This window comes from Adiantum capillus-veneris, chromosome 4 (genome assembly GCF_014529385.1).
Source record: "Adiantum capillus-veneris isolate H3 chromosome 4, ASM1452938v2, whole genome shotgun sequence".
NCBI classification, from domain to species: Eukaryota; Viridiplantae; Streptophyta; class Polypodiopsida; order Polypodiales; family Pteridaceae; genus Adiantum; species Adiantum capillus-veneris.
The window spans coordinates 74,779,562-74,798,620 of NC_140934.1; the positions used below are offsets into that span (position 1 = coordinate 74,779,562).

Genomic DNA, 19,059 nt, shown 5'->3' on the forward strand with positions numbered 1-19,059 from the left:
TCACAAGCTGTTTTTGGCAAAGGGTCTTCAAGAAATTGGAGACCCGCTTGTGCATGTCGTCCTCAAATCATCCTTAGACTGATGGACAGACCGAACACACGAATCAAACTATGGAGGACATGCTATGAGCATCTGTCTCCCGACGTCAATCTGATTGGGAACGCTATCTCCCACGGATTGAGTTGCTTATAACACTACAAAGCACTCGACTACTGGTTATAGCCCGTTCATGCTTATGTACGGTTATGAGCTGAAACCCCGAATTGCTACCAGATTCAAGGGGATCAAGATGCAATCGGTAGCCGATTTCTTACACAATATGCAAGAAATGCTTCAGATCGCGAAGACAGCATAAAGACGGCACAAGATCGTGCTACTTTTTATGCCAATCAACATCGGCACCCTCGCGAAGTCCAGGAGGGCATGTGGGTGTACCTTAGGGTACCGAAGGATTTTGAAACGATCCGAATTGGCCAATGCTCGAAATTGTCTTCTCGTTATTGTGGTCCTTTCTAGATCACAAAGAAGATAAGTGGGGTTTCTTATAAGTTGGACCTACCTCCAGCATTGCTGTTTGTCCCATAGGTAAAGAGATGAGTAGCCAATAAAACGTGTAAAGCCGTAATTAAAGCGAATGTGGAAATTGGTAAGCCGGTGAGGGACTGCCTCAAAGGAAGAACCTTGCATCAAGAGGGGCCTCCACAAGTAGGGTTTCTTTTCCCGCGCCACAACTCGTGGCAAAGGCTAGTACTGCCAAGAGACATCCGAGCTGCTGAGGAGTAGCATGTCCCCTGGGCCGGGGGCGGGGCATGGGAAGTGCCAAGAGACGGGATGGAGGGGCTAGTGGGGGAACTCGGAGGGGCGGGAGAGGGGTTGGCAATGGCTAAGTTGAGGTGGAGAGCGCATCCGCCGGCTCAACATGTTGCAAAAGGTCAAAATGGTGTCCCTAACGAACATGGCCACGAACTTGCTACGAACCCTCATCTGCCTATGCACCTCTCAATAGAGGTACCTGCTTGTGCACCCTGCGTGTGCCTGCTGAGCTTGGCTAGCCTTGGTAGGTTGAGTCTGTGTCGAGGGTCCTATCCTCCTGCGCTAATAGGCCTTTGCGAGATGGCCCATTTGTCTACAAATGAAGCACTTATTCGGAAGTCCTTAATACTCCACACTCTGGGGAAGTCATCCACCACTCACCCGAGGTAGTAAGAATACCTTCGGGAGAGAGTGTGTGTCCCGAACTAGAACACATACCGTAGGTATGCCTACTGCTTTGGAAGCAACTTAAGCTGCCGTGCACGGTGTCTGCAAATGGTCCCAATCTCGGAACCTATCCTCGCAATTAGCGGGAGGTACTCTCTCCTCAGGTCGAGGAAACAGACTGAGATGGGTAGATCTGCTTCCTTGACAAGAACATCGGTAGCCGGGTCGAAACCATGGTGCCACTGTTGAAAGTGAGCCTTGAGTGCTCGGAAGGCCAGGGGGCTTATCAAAACGACCTTGGAAGTGTCTTAAACTCGATGTGGTAGTAGCCGCACCCGAGGAATCGAACGTCAATGATCTTCCCCACCTCTGCGAGAAGGTGGGCCTGGAGGAGGTCGCGTACCTTGCCTCTATTAGGTCGGGTCCCGATAATCTTGTAGATAATAGAGGTGGCATGGAGACGCTGCACCTCTGCTTCTAAGCTCGCCTTCTTTGTCGACGAGAGAGCAAGTCGAATGGTTGTTTTTGCAGTGTTCAGTGAGGGGGCTTAAGTTGAGGCCTTCTGAGGCAGAGTAGAATCCTCCATTTGTGTGAATCCATGAAAATTTTCTAACTTTGACACTGTATTCTCCTAATAGGTGCAATGCAAGTGGCTGAGAAGACAAAGAAGAGGATGTCTCAGAAAGAAAAGCTTCAAGAATTGCCACCATAGCAGTTGGAGCCAAGCTATGTGAAAACGGCAAAGGCAACCTACCTGTTCAAATAACAACTTGAAGAAAACAACACTACAGTCTTCATCGGCAGGTTCAAGAGTGAAGATGGACACCAGGTGGAGTTACAACTGCTACTCAAGGAAGTTTATGATGTAGCTGCAAGGCCAGAAACTATAAGCCAACAGAAGACTGGGACTTCGGGAGTGATGGTACCATGTCCCCAATCCTATACAGCTTTGGTTGCCTGTAATCATGGTCTTCCAAGGATGAGAGAGAAAGCACCAATACCTGTGGGCATAACATGACAATTTACCAACGCTTTAACATCAAATACATCCACCTCCAAATCCCTTATAACTCCCAAACACTTCACCTTTGATTGGTTTACAAGCTTTTTACGAAAACCTGAATTCTTCACCATGTTGAGTTCCAACTTTGATACACAAGTTTGAGTGATAACACATACTTGTGCACCTCCATCAATATAAGTCTCTCTAATGCACTTCCTCTTATGCCACGCATCCACAGTAGGACATATATCGGGTAGCTCATTCAAAGATAGGACTCTCAGAGACTCCCTAGCAGGGTCCTTCATAAGTTTGACTACGTACTTCCATTGCCTCTTTAACTTAAGGGCACATTTCCATGAGTTGACCAAAGGTAACATCAAGCTGTTCTGCTCTCCAAATCAGCCCTTAACTATAATTTGGTTGACCTTGTCTCAAAGGAAATCGGATGCATTGTAATGTTGCTTGGGTTTTCTCTTCTTCTTCTCTTTACGTGTACCTGTTTCAACCTATTTCCCTCTTTTATGGTTGGGACTTCCATCGCTCATGTCATCATCTCTTGTAACCCTCTTACCTCCTACATGCATGACCATAGCTCCTGAATCATCCTCGTTCTTCTCCAGATGGATTATGCTTACCACCTTTGTCTTACCCTTCCCTTCAACTGTCAAACCAACTGGCCCTGTCTCCCCTTTGATCTCAATACCATAGTCTTGAGCTCGAGAAGGAATTTGTGAAGGAAGAGGAAACATATCACCACCCTCTCTTTGGTTTGTCATATTGAGGGCTTTTATGACCCCATTCACCACAATTGTAGCATTAAAACATATCCCTTCTTCCAGCCATGCCTCTTCCTCGACCACCTGCAGACCCCTCGTTGCTTCCATAGCCACGACCATATCCATAGCTTTGACCTGTTTCACCTCCCATCATATGTACACTGAGATTCTTCATAAGACCTACCACCTCTTGCATCTCCTTGCGAAAAGCATTCATATCTTTAGAAGCTTATTGATCATAATTTGGCTCCCTGATGAGGGCCCTTGGTTGCTGTGCAGCTTTCACTTCAACCTTTGGCTCAACATTGACTCCACTCTTTATTCTTTCCAATTTCAACCGCCTCTTCAAAGGTCTTTGGCTGCTTGAGATCCATCTTTAAGCATTGGCCTCTTCTCAAATCTGCAAGGAACCTGCCCTTCTTTACATGGCTGGAGGAACATTAGCCCCTAGGGATGTACACCACTTTGTCCATAACGCATTGAATGCTTCTATGGTTTGGCTTTCACCCTGCACTAAGCTTTGAATAGACTGCCATACCTTGTGTGGGTCTTCCACATGTTGAAAATGTGTAAGAAAAGAACGTCTGACCATTTTTTAGGTCATAACATGAGGAGGTTGGGCTGATTGCCGCTTCTTTTCGTAGCCTTCCAACGATTCTTGAGCATCTCAAAAGTAGAAGATTTGCAGCACCAATGTTGGGTTGTGGTTGTTTGCAAGAAGGCAAGCAAAGTTCAAACTCCATTTGCTCAATGAAACCTTTGGCACTTCCATTTGCCTTTCCATTAAACTCTTGTAAACTAAACGCCATGTCTTCCAAAACTTGTAAATTGAAGGTAATTTGAATTGATTCTTCGGTGGCGGGCACCAAAACATTGTTGGAAAAACAAGAGCAAGGGGTACCTCTATAGCAATGTATCCCAATAGCGCTTGACACAAGATCAACACCACATATGGCATCAAAAGAACCCCAAAAAACCCACAACTTAAAGAAAAGTGATCCCTTGGGAATTTACAAGCACACGCCCAGCCAAAAGACCACCATGGAAACTAGGAAGCACCTGCCCTGACATGGATTTACAACACACGCCAACCAATGCCTTGTGGGAAAGAGCTTCCCCCTTCACCAAAGGACTCTTCAAAACCACAATTTTGAAGTGTACACACACCATCAAACAAGCGAGCTTCCACAACTTACCCTACACCAAACTGCTGTGGGCTGCTATATCTTGTATCTTGCGGGAAACATACCGTATCTCCCAATTACAACTCCAAAAGGGATGCTTTCAAGCCTAAAAAATTCTTTGCATTTTCTAAAACAAAAGTTCTTAAGACCACAAATTTCATATGTATGCATCTCTATGTGCAAAATTGGCGCGAACAACAAGCTGCTGTGGCACGACTACAAGTAGGAAAGGCTAGTCGAGGGCAAAACACTGCATCAAAATGCGTGGAGGAGGCACAACGATCCAAGACCTGCGAACTTCTGATATGTGGCTGAAGCCCTAAGGAGAAATCTATCACAAAAATTCATGCAGTCGGTACATACACATGGAAAGGTTGTACAATATAGATTTGTGGAAACAATACAAATGTTTTGGAACATCTACAAAATACAACCTTGGTTTGTACCAAATAGTCTTTGATGCAAACCCATGTAGCATATCCTTGAGTAGTTTGAGATGACAGGCATCATGACACATTATCTCCATCAAAACTCCCACCAACCCCATGAAGAGAGTAGTTCGATGGGAAGTGTAGCCTGGATGCAGCCAATCAGTTCCATCATAAAGCTGTGTCTCATTTCCTGTTTTACTTAGCAGCTTGGGTCTTGTTGATAGTTGTTAGAGCTTGACCTTTGAGTGATTTCCATCCTGATGTCTGCACATACCCTTGGTTGTGGGTTTGACACCGGTATTCCTGCTAGGCAAGGCATGTTAGGGAATAAAGGCCTAAGTGCCTTGTACTTATAACTTATAAGTTAAAAAGACTTATAAGTGAGGGGGCCCAAGTGTGAATGGCCCCCTAGTCACTTACTCATATACTCAAAGGTGAAGCCCAAATAAAACATAGCGTGACTTCTCCCAGATTTCAACGAGCTCTCTCTCTCTCTCACGTTTTTCTCTGCGTGTGCATCTTCAGCGCCTCTCTCCCCTTCTTCTTCACTCTCATTGCATAGAACAGCAAGTGGGCTCTCTCTCCTGCTCCACCACACATGGTATCAGAGCTTTAGGGTTTCCAAGAGAGCCATTTTCGCAACACAGATCAGAATTCTGTTTTTGCTCGCTGCGGGAAGGATATTCAACCGTTTTCGATCAACTCTGTCGCGAAGGGATCCTCTCACCGTGTAGAATCGACCTCCGGTGACAGTTTCCCCAAAATTAGGGTTTCAAAAACTGGCGAACAGCAGCCTATTTCTGCTGAAATTGACCAATTTCGGGGTCAATTTGATGCAATTTCATTAGGGCAAGTCTCACAGGTCAATCTTACAGGTGTTTCCACCAACGAGGTTCTGAAAATTCAGCAAAACAGGTGTTTACAGGTCTGATTTTTGCCCTAAAACAGGGAATTTTAGCAAGCAAATGATGTATACACCTTGTGGAAACCTTTGGTAAGGGTTTGGCAGTGAATGTACGCTGTTTTGGGGTGATTTCGCATGAAATTTGCTCGCTGTTTTTCTGTAACAGCAAGCTGTTTTTTGCCCGATTGCGCACATTTGGGCGTGTTTAGGTCGGCAAAACAGGGTTTCAGTGTTTGCAATCACTCAGAATGGCTTCTAGCAGTGAAAGTGGCAATTTGTTGCACATTCGCAAGCTTGAAGGTGCCCATAACTTTGCTATATGGAAGAAGCAATGTTATAATGTGATGTTGCAGAAGAAACAGGCGAAACCTATTAAGTTACAGGGTGTGAAACCGGTTGATATGGAGGTTGAAGAATGGGAAGAAGTGGACGAGTTGGCTCGCTCCACGATCATGCTTTCGGTGTCTGACAATTTACTCTTCAATGTAGAGAATGAGCAGACAGCATGGGGCATGTGGAAGCGTTTAGACGAGTTGTATGCACAGCAGAGTGCTGCCAGTAAAGTGTATTGGCTTAAGAAGCTTATGGATCTCCGCATGAAGGAGGGCACGCACATGTCAGTGCACCTCAATGAATTCAATTCTATTTTCAGCCAACTGACAGAGCTGAAATTCACGATTGATGAGGAGTTCAAAGCTACTTTTCTGCTATGCACATTGCCCGAGAGTTGGGATGTATTCCGGACAGCTCTTAGTAACTCAAGTGCGTCACTTAAGTATGCAGATGTAGAGAGTTCTCTCTTGATGGAAGAGATGAACAGGAAGAACACCACAGGTGGGTCTTCTAATGCATTGCACTTGAGAGGCAGGTCTCAACAGAGGGAGAAATCTGACAGTAAGGACAGGGCACGCAGCAAATCTCGTAGGAAAGATGTTGTGTGTCATCATTGTGGAAAGAAAGGGCATTATAAACGGGAATGCTATGAGTGGAAGAAAGAGAAGAACAAGGGTGCTGAAACTGATGCAAAGGACAAGGGAAATGCCAAGAAGAGCACTGTGTTGATTGAGGAAATCAATGTTGCTAGTAGTTGTGACAGTGACAGCAGCACTGATGTACTCAATGCCTCTTCTGTGGATGCACATACCCTTGCTATGGGTTCTGATGTGAACATGCATACTTGGATTCTTGATTCAGGTGCCTCCTTTCATGTAACACCTCATAGGGATTGGTTTACACAGTACTCAGGTGAGGTGCAGGGCACTGTTTATTTGGGAGACAACTATGCATGTGACATTGCAGGTATTGGCAGTGTCCAGTTTTCTTTTGCTGATGGTATGACTCTTGTTTTGCACAAAGTGCGTCATGTGCCACAACTCAAGAAGAGTTTGATTAGTACAGGGCAGCTAGATGATGCAGGCTATCACACCACTTTTGGTGATAGCAAGTGGAAAATTTGTAAAGGGGCCCCGATTGTAGCCAAGGGTTGTAAATCGGACACTCTGTATCCTTTGCATGTATCTAGTGTGCGTGACCATGTTGTCGCCGTAACCGAGCAGCCAAGTGTTTCTTTGTGGCATGGCCGGTTGGGACACATGAGTAAAAGAGGAATGGAAACTCTGTCTCGTTGTGGTTATTTGCCGTGTTTGAGGTATGTTGATTTTTCTCATTGTGAGCACTGTATTTATGGTAAGCACAGTCAAACACCGCACAAAAGGTCTCTTTCTTTGAAGTCTGACAGGTTAGACTTAGTGCATTCCGATGTATGTGAAATGCCACAGTTGTCCTTAGGGGGAAAGAAATATTTTGTCTCGTTTATCGATGATGCTACACGTAAGGTGTGGGTGTATCCAATACGTGCTAAAAGCGATGTTTTGGATACTTTCAAGAAGTTTCTTGCGTTTGTTGAGAATCAAACTGACAAGAAGCTTAGGTCTTTGCGCTCAGACAATGGGGGGGAGTATGTATCAAAAGCATTTATTGACTTTTGTGCTACTAAAGGTATTAAAAGAGAGCTCACGGCTCCTTTTAATCCCTCTCAGAATGGAGTTGCAGAGAGGTTGAACCGGACTATCCACGAGAAAGTTCGGAGTATGCTGTCACATGCTGCATTACCTCATGGTTTTTGGGCAGAAGCTGTGCAAACAACTATTCACTTGATTAATCGCTCACCTAGCAAGGCTTTGGGTGGAAAGGTGCCTGAGGAGGTGTGGTCTGGCAAGCCACCCTCATATGCACATTTAAGAGTGTTTGGTTGTGAGGCCTATGTTCACATCCGGAGTGAACTGCGCACCAAACTAGAACCAAAGTCTCATAAATGCATTTTCTTAGGATATGGTGAGGATGGTGAAATGGGGTATAGATTATGGGATCCCGCATTACGGAAAATCATACGCAGCAATGATGTCATCTTCAATGAGGATTGCATGCACAAACAGCCCACAAAGGTCGAGGAAGTGCGCCGGGTTTTTTTTCGTGAAGATGTTACATATGGACAGCCAAGAAGGCCCAATGTTCAGCAGCCTTTACATGCTGAAAATGGTGCTGAAAATCAGCCATTAGCTGCTGAAAATCAGCCCCAACAAGTTGCCATTGATGCACCACAGGTAGGGGAACAGGTTGATGCTCCTAGACCGCCCGTTGTTGCGATACAACCGGCTGAACAGCCTGCTGTTTTTGATGGTTTACAGGCTGAAAATCCACCTGTTATGGATCATTGGGTGCGTAGGTCTACTCGGGTGACAAGGCCCCCCGATAGATATGAACCGTCTTTGGACTATGTCATGCTTACTGATTGTGGTGAGCCGTCTTGCTATAAAGAGGCTATGCAACGGGAAGACAGTAAGAAATGGTTCAAAGCAATGGTTTCGGAAATGCAGTCTTTGGAGAAAAACCATACATGGGACTTGGTTGATTTGCCTAAAGGGCATAAGGCTCTGCCATGTAAATGGGTTTACAAGACCAAGGTCACATCTGATGCTTCTTCTAAGTACAAGGCACGTTTGGTTGCTAAAGGGTACAAGCAAAAGCATGGTGTGGATTTTGATGAGATTTTTTCTCCTGTTGTAAAGCTTGCCACATTACGTCTTGTTTTAGGCCTGGTTGCTTCTGAAGATATGGAGTTAAAGCAAATGGATGTCAAAACAGCGTTTTTGCATGGCGATTTGCTTGAGATGATCTATATGATGCAGCCAGAAGGTTTTGTGTCAAAGGGGCAAGAGAAGAAAGTATGTAGACTCTTGAAGAGCTTGTATGGTTTGAAACAGTCTCCCCGTGCATGGTATCACAAGTTTGATACATTCATGAGGTCTCAAGGATACAAAAGAAGTAATTCTGATCACTGTTTGTATATCAAAACGGCAAGTGATGGATCTCTTCTATTGCTGATTTTGTATGTTGATGACATGCTTATTGCGGGTAAAAATGTCACGGCGTTGGATGCATTACAGCAAAGCTTAAAGAATCGCTTTGACATGAAGGATCTTGGTGATGCTAATCATATTTTGGGCATGCGTATCTCTCGAGATAGACCTAACAGGCGTCTGTATCTATCTCAACGAGATTATGTTAATAAGGTGCTACATCGTTTTCATATGGATGGGGGAAAGGCACTTGGTACTCCGCTGCCTCCATATGTAAAACTGGCTGCACATGACTGTCCAAACATAGATGATATGCGGGCTGAAATGGCCAAGATTCCTTATGCATCAGCCGTTGGCAGTTTGATGTATACTATGGTTGCTACACGTCCGGACATTGCATTTGCGGTGGGAGTGGTAAGCAGGTACATGAGCAATCCTGGCAAAAAGCATTGGGAAGCAGTGAAGTGTATCTTGAGATACTTGAAAGGCACTAAAGACTTGTGCATTTGTTTTGGGAAGAGTGAGACATCTGTGCATGGCTTTACAGATGCAGATTTTGCTGGACATCCAGATTGCAGGAAGTCTAGTTCTGGATATGTGTTTACATTCACAGGAGGTGCAGTTTGTTGGATTTCTAGATTGCAAAAATGTGTTGCTTTGTCTACCACTGAGGCTGAGTATGTGGCTGCCACTGAGGCATGCAAAGAAGCTTTGTGGCTCATGCGTTTGGTAGAAGAGCTTGGCATTAAGTCACCGGTTCCTGTGCTACACTGTGATAGTCAGAGTGCTATTATGCTTGCAAGGAATCGTGTTTTTCATGCCAAGACAAAGCACATAGAGGTGAAGTATCATTTTATCAGGAGTGTGCTTGATGACAAGAGCATTACACTTGTCAAGGTGCACACAGATGACAATCCTGCAGATCTTTTGACCAAGAGTCTTCCAGCAGAGCGGTTTGCATATTGCCGTCAGATGATGGGTGTTGGATGAGTAAGTGCATGATCAGCTGTTGTATCATAGTTAGCTGATTCTTTGATCTCCCAAGGTACATTGCCTTTAGGTGGGAGGTTGTTAGGGAATAAAGGCCTAAGTGCCTTGTACTTATAACTTATAAGTTAAAAAGACTTATAAGTGAGGGGGCCCAAGTGTGAATGGCCCCCTAGTCACTTACTCATATACTCAAAGGTGAAGCCCAAATAAAACATAGCGTGACTTCTCCCAGATTTCAACGAGCTCTCTCTCTCTCTCACGTTTTTCTCTGCGTGTGCATCTTCAGCGCCTCTCTCCCCTTCTTCTTCACTCTCATTGCATAGAACAGCAAGTGGGCTCTCTCTCCTGCTCCCCCACAAGGCATAATGCATTGCACACCGTAAGGGCATCTGCCACTTATGCCCCACTATTCATTTTTTTCACTTCTATTGTATGGTGGGCCTTATTATGCCATGGGTTTATTTTTATGATACCTCCCAATGCAATCAGTCTTAGTCCACTGACTATGAGCTTGCCAAGGCAAGAGAATTGACCCTATCATTGCGCTTTTGCTCTCACCATTGTATCAGCAAGTGATAAATATATGCCTTCATTCCATTAAATATATGGAGGTATAGTATGATGGAGTCGAGTAGAAAAATGGCTGTTTTTGTCAGTATGAGGGAAGGTAAATTTGTTGTTAACCGACTATTAACATCTGAAAGCTGGAAATCCTGTAGTCATGATTGTGCCTACAAGTTTCTCCCCATAGTGGTCTCTCGAGATTTTGTATACTCAAAACAGTGTTGATATCATGCAGGGACTACCAATTCTTCCTGTTAAAATTAAATGGCCTAATGACATCTATGCTAATGGTGTCAAGATTGGTGGTGTTTTGTGCTCATCAACATACAGAGAGAAGAAGTTTGATGTTGTTGCTGGTAAGATAGAATTTGACTATGAATGGATGAATAAATAGTTGAAGATTAAGGTGCTTTATAATCTATGTCCACCTTTAAAGCAAAAGCTTGTTATGTCTGGTTGCAGGCATTGGATTGAATGTAGGAAATCAAAAACCTACAACTTGCCTAGACACACTTCTTCAAGAAGTGGTATCTGAAGCTCCACTTTACAAGAGAGAGGAGCTGCTTGCAGCATTTTTTGTTAAATTTGAAGCCCTTTTTGAACGATTCAATACTGAAGGTAACTACCCTAATGTTAATTGATGCACTTGAGAGTGGTTTGGTTCATCTCTGAAAGTGGGTTGGATGTGATCGGGCCTTATGCACACACATCACTCCTTAACTTTTCTCTAATGAAGCCCTTCAACCATACTTCACCTTGAATAAGTTTTTGCTTTAGTGCTTTACTATTTTTGTAGGTTTTGGGCCGCTGCAAAGTTCATATTACGAGAAATGGCTGCACAGGTAAATCAATCACGTTTTGTTATTGCACCACATTTCTTCTTGAAAAATCTTCCTCAAAGCTTGTGATATGTGTGACAGTGGACAGGAAGTGGTTTTGGAAGAGAGACAACAAGACAATTCCACAGTTAGAGTTTCCCTGACAATACAAGTAAGTGAAGTGTTAGCTACTGTGTATTACGCAGATTTCTGTAGAGCTATGCTAAATTTGCGGCAATTACAATGTGTTTACTGCAGGGCTTAACCCCAACAGGTTACCTTCTTGCAACCGATGATCAAATGGATCCTTATGAATTGCATCCAGATGGCAACAGGTATCAAAACGTATGCATTATTTCTTTTGGAGGTGGCATGGTCGGCTAGTGAAGATTTTTGAGTAAAGCAATTCGTTTGGTTTGAAGAGACTAGGTAAATTGTTAGCAAGAGAGAATGTGTGTGTGTGTGTGTGTGTGTGGTGTGAGAGTATCCTGATGGCATATGTTTAGTTCTTTTTGCCATTGATGCATTGGCCTCGTCATTGTCTTGATACTCTTATGTCATCCATTTTGTCTCATTTGTGGCGGATTATGCTCACAAGAAAGACTTGCGTTTGATGCTGATGGAGAAGCTTTGCACTCCTAAACGTCTCGGTGGTCTTAATATTTTGGACCTACGTAGGCATGTTCTTGCTAGAAAAGCTATGTTGTTGCCTACACTTGCGCAACAAATGTTTGGATACCTATGTCGGCATGTTGTTAACTTCCTCATTTGGCCATTGGCAATCATCTATCTTGGAGGTGGTATTTGGCAAGATGGAAGGGCACATTCTTGGATCACTTTGGTATCTGCTTGGAAAGAGGTTACCGTTCATCTATCATGGAATGCTCGGCTGGAAGGTGATTCGGTTCGTTTGGAGAGTCTTCACTGGAGTCGGGCATTCTCTCTTTACTTTGGTCAACTGCTCGCCTCGCCAAGCTTACTTTCTCTCTTGTCATGGCATTCGTGTGGTTAAGGATGTGGTCAATGCGGTCGAATACACTCTTGAATTTCCTTTTGCTGCTCACCGTTTTGGATTGCGCATGCATTACTGTCAGTTTTGGAGAGAGCTTCAATCACATGTTGCTTGATTTTTTGCCCATTACACCTTTGTCTAATGGTGATCGCATATCTGATTGGAATCTTCGGGAAATGCCTTTTCGTGATATTTTTGCCAGTCGAGTTTATGCTCTTCTTCTACCGCAACCTTGGCTTGCTGATCATTGTAATGCCCTTTGGCACATGCACAAATCTGATATCTGGTGGACGAAGCTTCTCTCTGTCCTGTGGAAAAGCTACTTGCTTTTGAAGGAGCGACTCTTTCTTTGGCGCTGTTTGCTTGGACTGCTCCCAATCGGCACTTTTCTTAGGGCACGTCATATCTGCCCTTCTTCTTGTGTCCGTTGCTTGACTGCGAAAGTGAATGTTTGCCACTTGTTGTGGGATTGCTGCACTACTAGAGATTTCCTTCACTATGTTTTGGCATCTATGCGGCTTCGTTTTCCAGGGGTGGTCTTCCATGAAAGGTTTTGGGCATTTGGCATTTTCTCACCCTCATTGCAGCGTTTTGCGGTCTTCTTTATGTGGGTCGGATACTGGGCTTACTGGACCCTATGGCGTTAGCGTAATGCTTTTATGTTCCATCTCATTCACTTTCCCGTTCTTCAAGCTTTCTCTTAGGTAATCTTTACAGTTCGCCTTGGAAGTTGGTGATATCACCGTTGAGATACATCAGTTTTCCTTTGAATGCTTCTAGCCATATTGTATAGTCGGTCTGTGTTCTTCCCCTTGTATATGATCCTTTCGGTGGATTTTCCTTGCTCCGAGGTTTCCCACCAATAAATTAATCAGACTGATTTACCAAAAAAAAAAAGAGTGTGTCGAGGTGTGCGCGTGCTAGAGAAGCCTCTGCGTCCTTGCGTACTTCCGCGTGAGAGTTTGCTCTACGTGGCTCTGTTTAGCGTGCAACTGCCCCGTCGCCACTACTAGCTCGTTTTGGTCTGGCAGTGCTGCTCATGATGTGCCTGTTTGTAGCCCATGCCCAGAGCCTCTGCTGAAACCGCCGCCTTTTGCTATTCCTCCATCTAAAATTCATGTTGCTTCTCCTTCTTCCTCGTCTTTGAAGATAAAGATGGGGGATTCCAATGGAAACATGGAGCCTCAACAGGATAAAGGAAAAAATAAGCTTCTGTCCACTTTACAGTCTATCGCAAAGATTGACAGCAAAGGCAAAGCCAAATCAGTTGATTCCAATGATGGTTTGCAACCCTAAAGAAGAGGGCTAAACCTGGACTTCCACTATCAAGAAGTGCGCAGTGCGGCTAGGAAAGCGCCGGGCCTTTGAATGTGAGGATTTGAAGCAAAATCAAGTGAATCATAGAACCTTTGAATCTAAAGACACTCTCAAAAAGACCAAAACTCTAGCCATGAGATCATCACTCTAGAGAACAACCAAGATCAACTCAAAACTCTTCTCTATGTGTGATGATTTGGTGTAGCCTCGCTCCAAATTGTGTAAATAGAGTGCTCTTTCGCCTTGTTAAAACCGTAATTTTTTCCTTCAATTCCTCGTCGACACCATTTCATGGGAGCTTGAGAACTTCATTAGAGAAATCCAAGAGGTTATTTGAAGAGGGAAAGCCCTAATTGGTGGCCTCACAGCCTTGAACACAGGATGAGAACAACATGGGACTGCACTAGCACACTGGCTTGGAATTTCAGTATCTCCTTTGTTAGCTGTCCAAAAGAGCTCATTCTTGGATTTATAAAGTCACCCTCAACTTGCGCAAGAATGGCACCATCGTTGATGTGGCATTTTGAGCTATTTTATGCTAATTTTGGGCTATTTTCGATCATCTAATAGCCATTTTTAGCCCAAAAATGCGTTTTTTGTCGGTGAAAAATGCAAACAAGTTTTTCCTACATTGCAAGCACTTCGGGCATGTCTTTTATGCCCACGCATGAACCCTGCTATTTTTGCCGAAATCGCGCGCATTGAACTTTTTAGGCAAAACGAGCACGCCACTTTAAAATACTTGACATTTGTACATTTGTAAAGCAAATTAAGCATGTTTTGATGTGATAAAACACACATGAGGGCCACGTCCAGAGCCGCTAAGGTATATACACGACTACGATTGTGGCATTCGTTTTTGCATATATCACACTATGTACATTATAACACTTTTTCCCACATAACAAAACACAAAAAAAGTGAGGTGAACATTTCATTCACATTATTAACGTGCCACATCACGACATCGACCCTCTCTAAACTTGTACATCATTCGGCATGTGCCACACATCTTTTTGTAGCAAGTTCAGCCTTCATTCAAGTCAACGTTCATGTCAATCTCATTTTCATCTTTAATGAAGTCTAGCGCAACATTCTCTCTTTCTTCATTCCCATCCATAGGATTTTCACCATGATCCTCATTTTGACTTTCTTGCGAGTCAAAGGGATCTCTGTCAGCTGTTCTTTTGAACAGCTTGATTCTTTTTCCTGCAATGGGAATTCTCATTTCTGTCCCATCCAACTCATGCAAAGTGTAACTTGCATTCCATGTACATGCTTAACCACATAAGAACCAAACCATCTTTTTGAAAGCTTTCGTATTGTTGAATGTGGGTTGTCAAGAGTATTGTCATACACCAACACCCAATCATCTTTCTCAATAGCTCTAGGTCTGAGCCTATGTCTTTCGTCAAACTTGTCTTTATTCTTTAACCTTGCATCTTTCAATCATGCTATTGCAATCTCAACATCTTGAGGCTTTCTTTCTAGTTGTTGTATGCGTAAAGCAAGAAGGTCTTCCCTACTCATTCCATCCTCCCAAGGCAATACATTCCATGTGGGAATTACATCCTCAATTGGCATTATAGGTTTTTGACCATATATCAACTCAAAAGGCATATAACCGGTAACTGAGCTATGAGTTGTACAATCAGCGCATAAAGCATAAGGCAATAACCTAGGCCACTTTCCCAAATTACCTTTGCATGCCTTAGCCAAATCCTTAATGATAGGAGGATGTTCACGCTCTGATTTGCCATTTCCTTCAGGATTGTATGCAGTAGTGAGAGCAAGCTTAATGCCCAACCTAGTGAGGATTGTATGCAGAGTGAGAGCAAGCTTAATGCCCAACCTAGAGAAAAAATATATGGCTTAGTCGGCATCCAACTCACCCCTATTTGTTGTTTTTTTCCCAAAACAACCATAGCGACTAATCACATCTTTCAAGAATCATGCGTAACCTTATACCCAATCTTGCTCGGATAACGAAGGCTAGGTTGCAAAGCAGCTTTCTACATCTTATCCTTGCAGTCTTTGGTAGAGGTAACATGAGCATACTAGTGGTTTGAATATTTTGCATTTGTGTTCTCATGTTATTGCAAGGAAGGCCACATTGTTATTGGTATTGGTGGAACAAAAACAGCTCTAGATGTCACGTGACACATCCCAACCCTATGTGTCCATGGACAAGCTACACCACAGCAGGGTTCAGTCAGTTAAGTTAATTCTAGATTAGCAGTGATCTGGCACTTTTGTGAGTCTATTTGTAGACCGTGCATGCCTAGTCACTTAGCATAGATGCATATCCTCCGGTTGCACACAACATGATCATCGGAATTCCCATCAGAATCCATTAGCATCAGTTAGGGGAATTTTCCAGTGCATTTAGCCTATTTTCCTATTTATTGGGATTTTCATTTATTATTTTTAAGCGACTTTCCAACAAAAGTAGGTAGGGCAATTTTGCTAAGTTAATATATAAGCAAACCCAAGTTAGCACTTTCTGGCAGAAGAGGTAGCAAGAGCACCTTGCTCAACAGGCAACTTCTCAGCAAGACCAACCCCCGTGACTACTTTGGCGTTTTCTCCACAGAAGACCTAGCGTTTTTGCATCAGATCAGCCTTGGCGATTTGTGCACAACAGATCAGCCCCGGCGTCATCACGACACAACAGATCAGCCTAGCGTTTTTGCATTTGCAAAACCCCGGCGACAGAAGGACCAATTTCAGCCCATAGCGTTTTTTGGATTTCAGCAGCAAATTAAGACCGGCATCATTCACCTAAAGTGTAGCAGATTCAGCCCCTAAGAAACCTCATTTTTCAGCCAAGAAAACACAGCCAAAACAGTCATTTTCAGCCACCGAAACAGTCCCGAAATTCAGCGATTAGAAGATCTCAGATTTCAGCCATCGTCATCGTCGTTGTCGTCACCGTCCTCGTCATCGGCATAGACCAAGTTGCATAGTCCATTGCATACGCATTGTACACCTTTGTGCAATCAAAGTAGACCACTCTCGCCGACGAGAGTGGGGCCTTCGGAGGAGGGTTTTACAACCTCTCGGGTGTCGTATCTCTTCTCTCTCCTTCTCTCAGTCTCATTCACTCGCACGCACAATCCATTCACTTTGTTACCACAGCCCTCTACAAGACGGAAAGCTCTCTCTTTCCCTAAGAACTAAAAGGAACCTTGAGCAATAAAGATCACTAATCTTGAGAAAATACAACATTCATTCCGCTGCACCTAACACTAGATGCTTATGTTTGCTTTTTTGTGTTCTCATGTGGTTTCTACACTTGCTTTTGGTCATTGGCAGCCTTCATAGTGGGATGTGGCTTTTGGAAAATTTGATACTATGATTTTGGGCTGCCCCTCGCTTCCAGTCTTGTAGTTGATTGGAAACAAGTCACTAAGGATTTTTTGTGGCATGGTTGAGATGGCGCGAGTGGCAGTTCGCTCAGACTTGAGTTTGCATTGGAGTTTGGTTTTTGATCATACCCTGGTCCAGCGGTCTCCCAGAAAGGCATTGATGCGATATCAGATATTGTAAACGCTGATGGACATGTACTTTCATTTTGGCAGGCTACTCTTACTTCTGGTCTTGGAATGCATTATAGACACACATGATAGGTTATCAAGTATATTGTTGATTCTAGATCTCCCCTTCTGTCGCTCGTTGTTGTTGAGGATCGACTTTGTGATTGGCATAATACTGGTTTTTCAATCCTCTCTTTTCATCTTCTTGGCTAGTTGAACACTACAATATGGTATGGAATATGAATGAAGGTACTACATGGTGGCGCAACAAAGTCATGAAAGAGCAATTGTTTATGTGGAGATGTATCATTGGGGTCCTCGCAACTAGCAAATTTTTTCGCTCCAAAGGAATGGCTTCCTCGCAATGTGTTCGTTGTGGTGCCGGCACTGAGACTATTCCATTATGTGACCCTTATAGTGTGTACCCTCATAATAATAAAACACAGCATTGGTAAGTGTGCCCTACTGCACACGAATAACCTACGTATGCTCTCTCTCTCTCTCTCTCTCGTAACCTGCAAGAACAGCCAGCGCTATGTGCTCCTGTTGTCAGTGCTTCCTTCAAACTGGTATCAGGGCACAGCTTCGCGTACGTTTCCGCACTGGGAAACAAACAACAGGTGTCTTCTCTCTCTTCAATTTCAGCCCACTCTCTCTCTCTCTCTCTTTCTCTCTCTCTCTTACGATTTTCAGCTTTCTCTGTCCTCTCACTACAGCCCACAACTTCTTAATGAAGCTTTCAGACTGTGAGGGTCCCGTTTCGCGATACAACAAGGATTAGCAGGCAAAATCAATCATAGAAGAAAGAGAGATTTTACAGGTGGCTGAAATTTCAGCAATTTCACAGCATTCTGGAACTTTACAGGTAGAAATTGCACTTACAGGTTGAGGAAAAATTGGGGCTTTTGCTGAAATTGCAGAAATTAAACCCTCAAAATTTGGGGCTTTTGCTGAAATTTCATTACTTTGCAGACATTTGTGCATGTATTGCAATTTGTGGACAGTTTGAGCAAAGAATTTGAGGTTTATTTTTGAGTTTTTCAAGAAACTACGTGAAAACGTAGGTTTATACGCATCAAAAAGTTTAGGTGGCGCACATTTACATTTATGTATTTTACATGTGGGATTGAGTTGATGTTTTGCTGAAAATACATTTTGCAGTAGCTTTTAATCCATTTGCAGACTTGAGGTTGATGCATATGTTTTTTGGTGCAAGGATTGTATTTCCTATTTGCGTGCTGAAATTTCAGCTTTTACTGCTGAAATTGTCACAAGACGGGCACCACGTGCCAATAGAAAAGAACAGACTGAACAGGCTTTTAGCACTTCAATAATAACTGAATTGAGAGAGAGAGAGAGAGAGAGAGAGAGAGAGAGAGAGAGAGAGAGAGAGAGAGAGAGAGAGAGAGAGAGACGACACGCGACAAGGACTGGCAAAAATTCACCCTAGAGAGTATTGGTCCCAAACCTTGGCGCCCCTTTTGGTATTTCTTTTTATTGCATCAACACACTCGTCCAAAAGCAATGCCAAAAAGTTGCCCGCGTAAATCACGAAAATCCGTACAACTGCCACGTTAGCAATCAATGCAAAACGTGGAAATCCGTACAGTTTGCCACGTCAGCAATCCAACGTGAAATCCGGGTTTTCTGTACAGTTGCCATGTCATCAGCAGCTATGCAATTCCTTCCTTGTGTGTGTGTGGTCCCGCTTTATTTATATTTCCTTTATGTCAGTTGGGGCCTCATCGGACGGGTCCACATAAGTTGGTAGGACTTCTTCTTTTGTTTCTTGTTCTTCTTAGGGTTTAGGCCCCTCGGCCAGGATCTGCAAGTTGGCTCCATTCTTCAGGGCATTGACACGTCAGCAGTTTGTGACATCGCCCCTTCTTGAAAGAAAGGAATCGTCCGCGATTACAGCATATCTGCAAAACAACTCAAGTTAGCTCAAATAATTTCCGAGGGACA

At 43.7% G+C, this 19,059-nt stretch overlaps 1 protein-coding gene across 10 annotated transcripts in view; it reads left to right on the forward strand.

The window, feature by feature from the left end:
- The window catches only part of LOC147459424 (biotin--protein ligase 2-like), a 94,855-nt gene that overhangs the window by 61,312 nt on the left and 14,484 nt on the right, over positions 1–19,059 (forward strand). For 4 of the 10 annotated variants that reach the window (XM_086510699.1, XM_086510697.1, XM_086510695.1 and 1 more), the window contains 5 exons: positions 10,647–10,767; positions 10,874–11,029; positions 11,208–11,253; positions 11,332–11,401; positions 11,488–11,564. In XM_086510699.1, the coding sequence (XP_086366825.1) occupies positions 10,647–10,767; positions 10,874–11,029; positions 11,208–11,253; positions 11,332–11,401; positions 11,488–11,564 (470 nt within the window). Of the gene's footprint in view, positions 1–10,646; positions 10,768–10,873; positions 11,030–11,188; positions 11,254–11,331; positions 11,402–11,487; positions 11,575–16,873; positions 17,060–19,059 lie in introns of those variants that run through there. The other 6 variants (XR_015187870.1, XR_015187867.1, XR_015187869.1 and 3 more) reach the window with 4 other exon arrangements.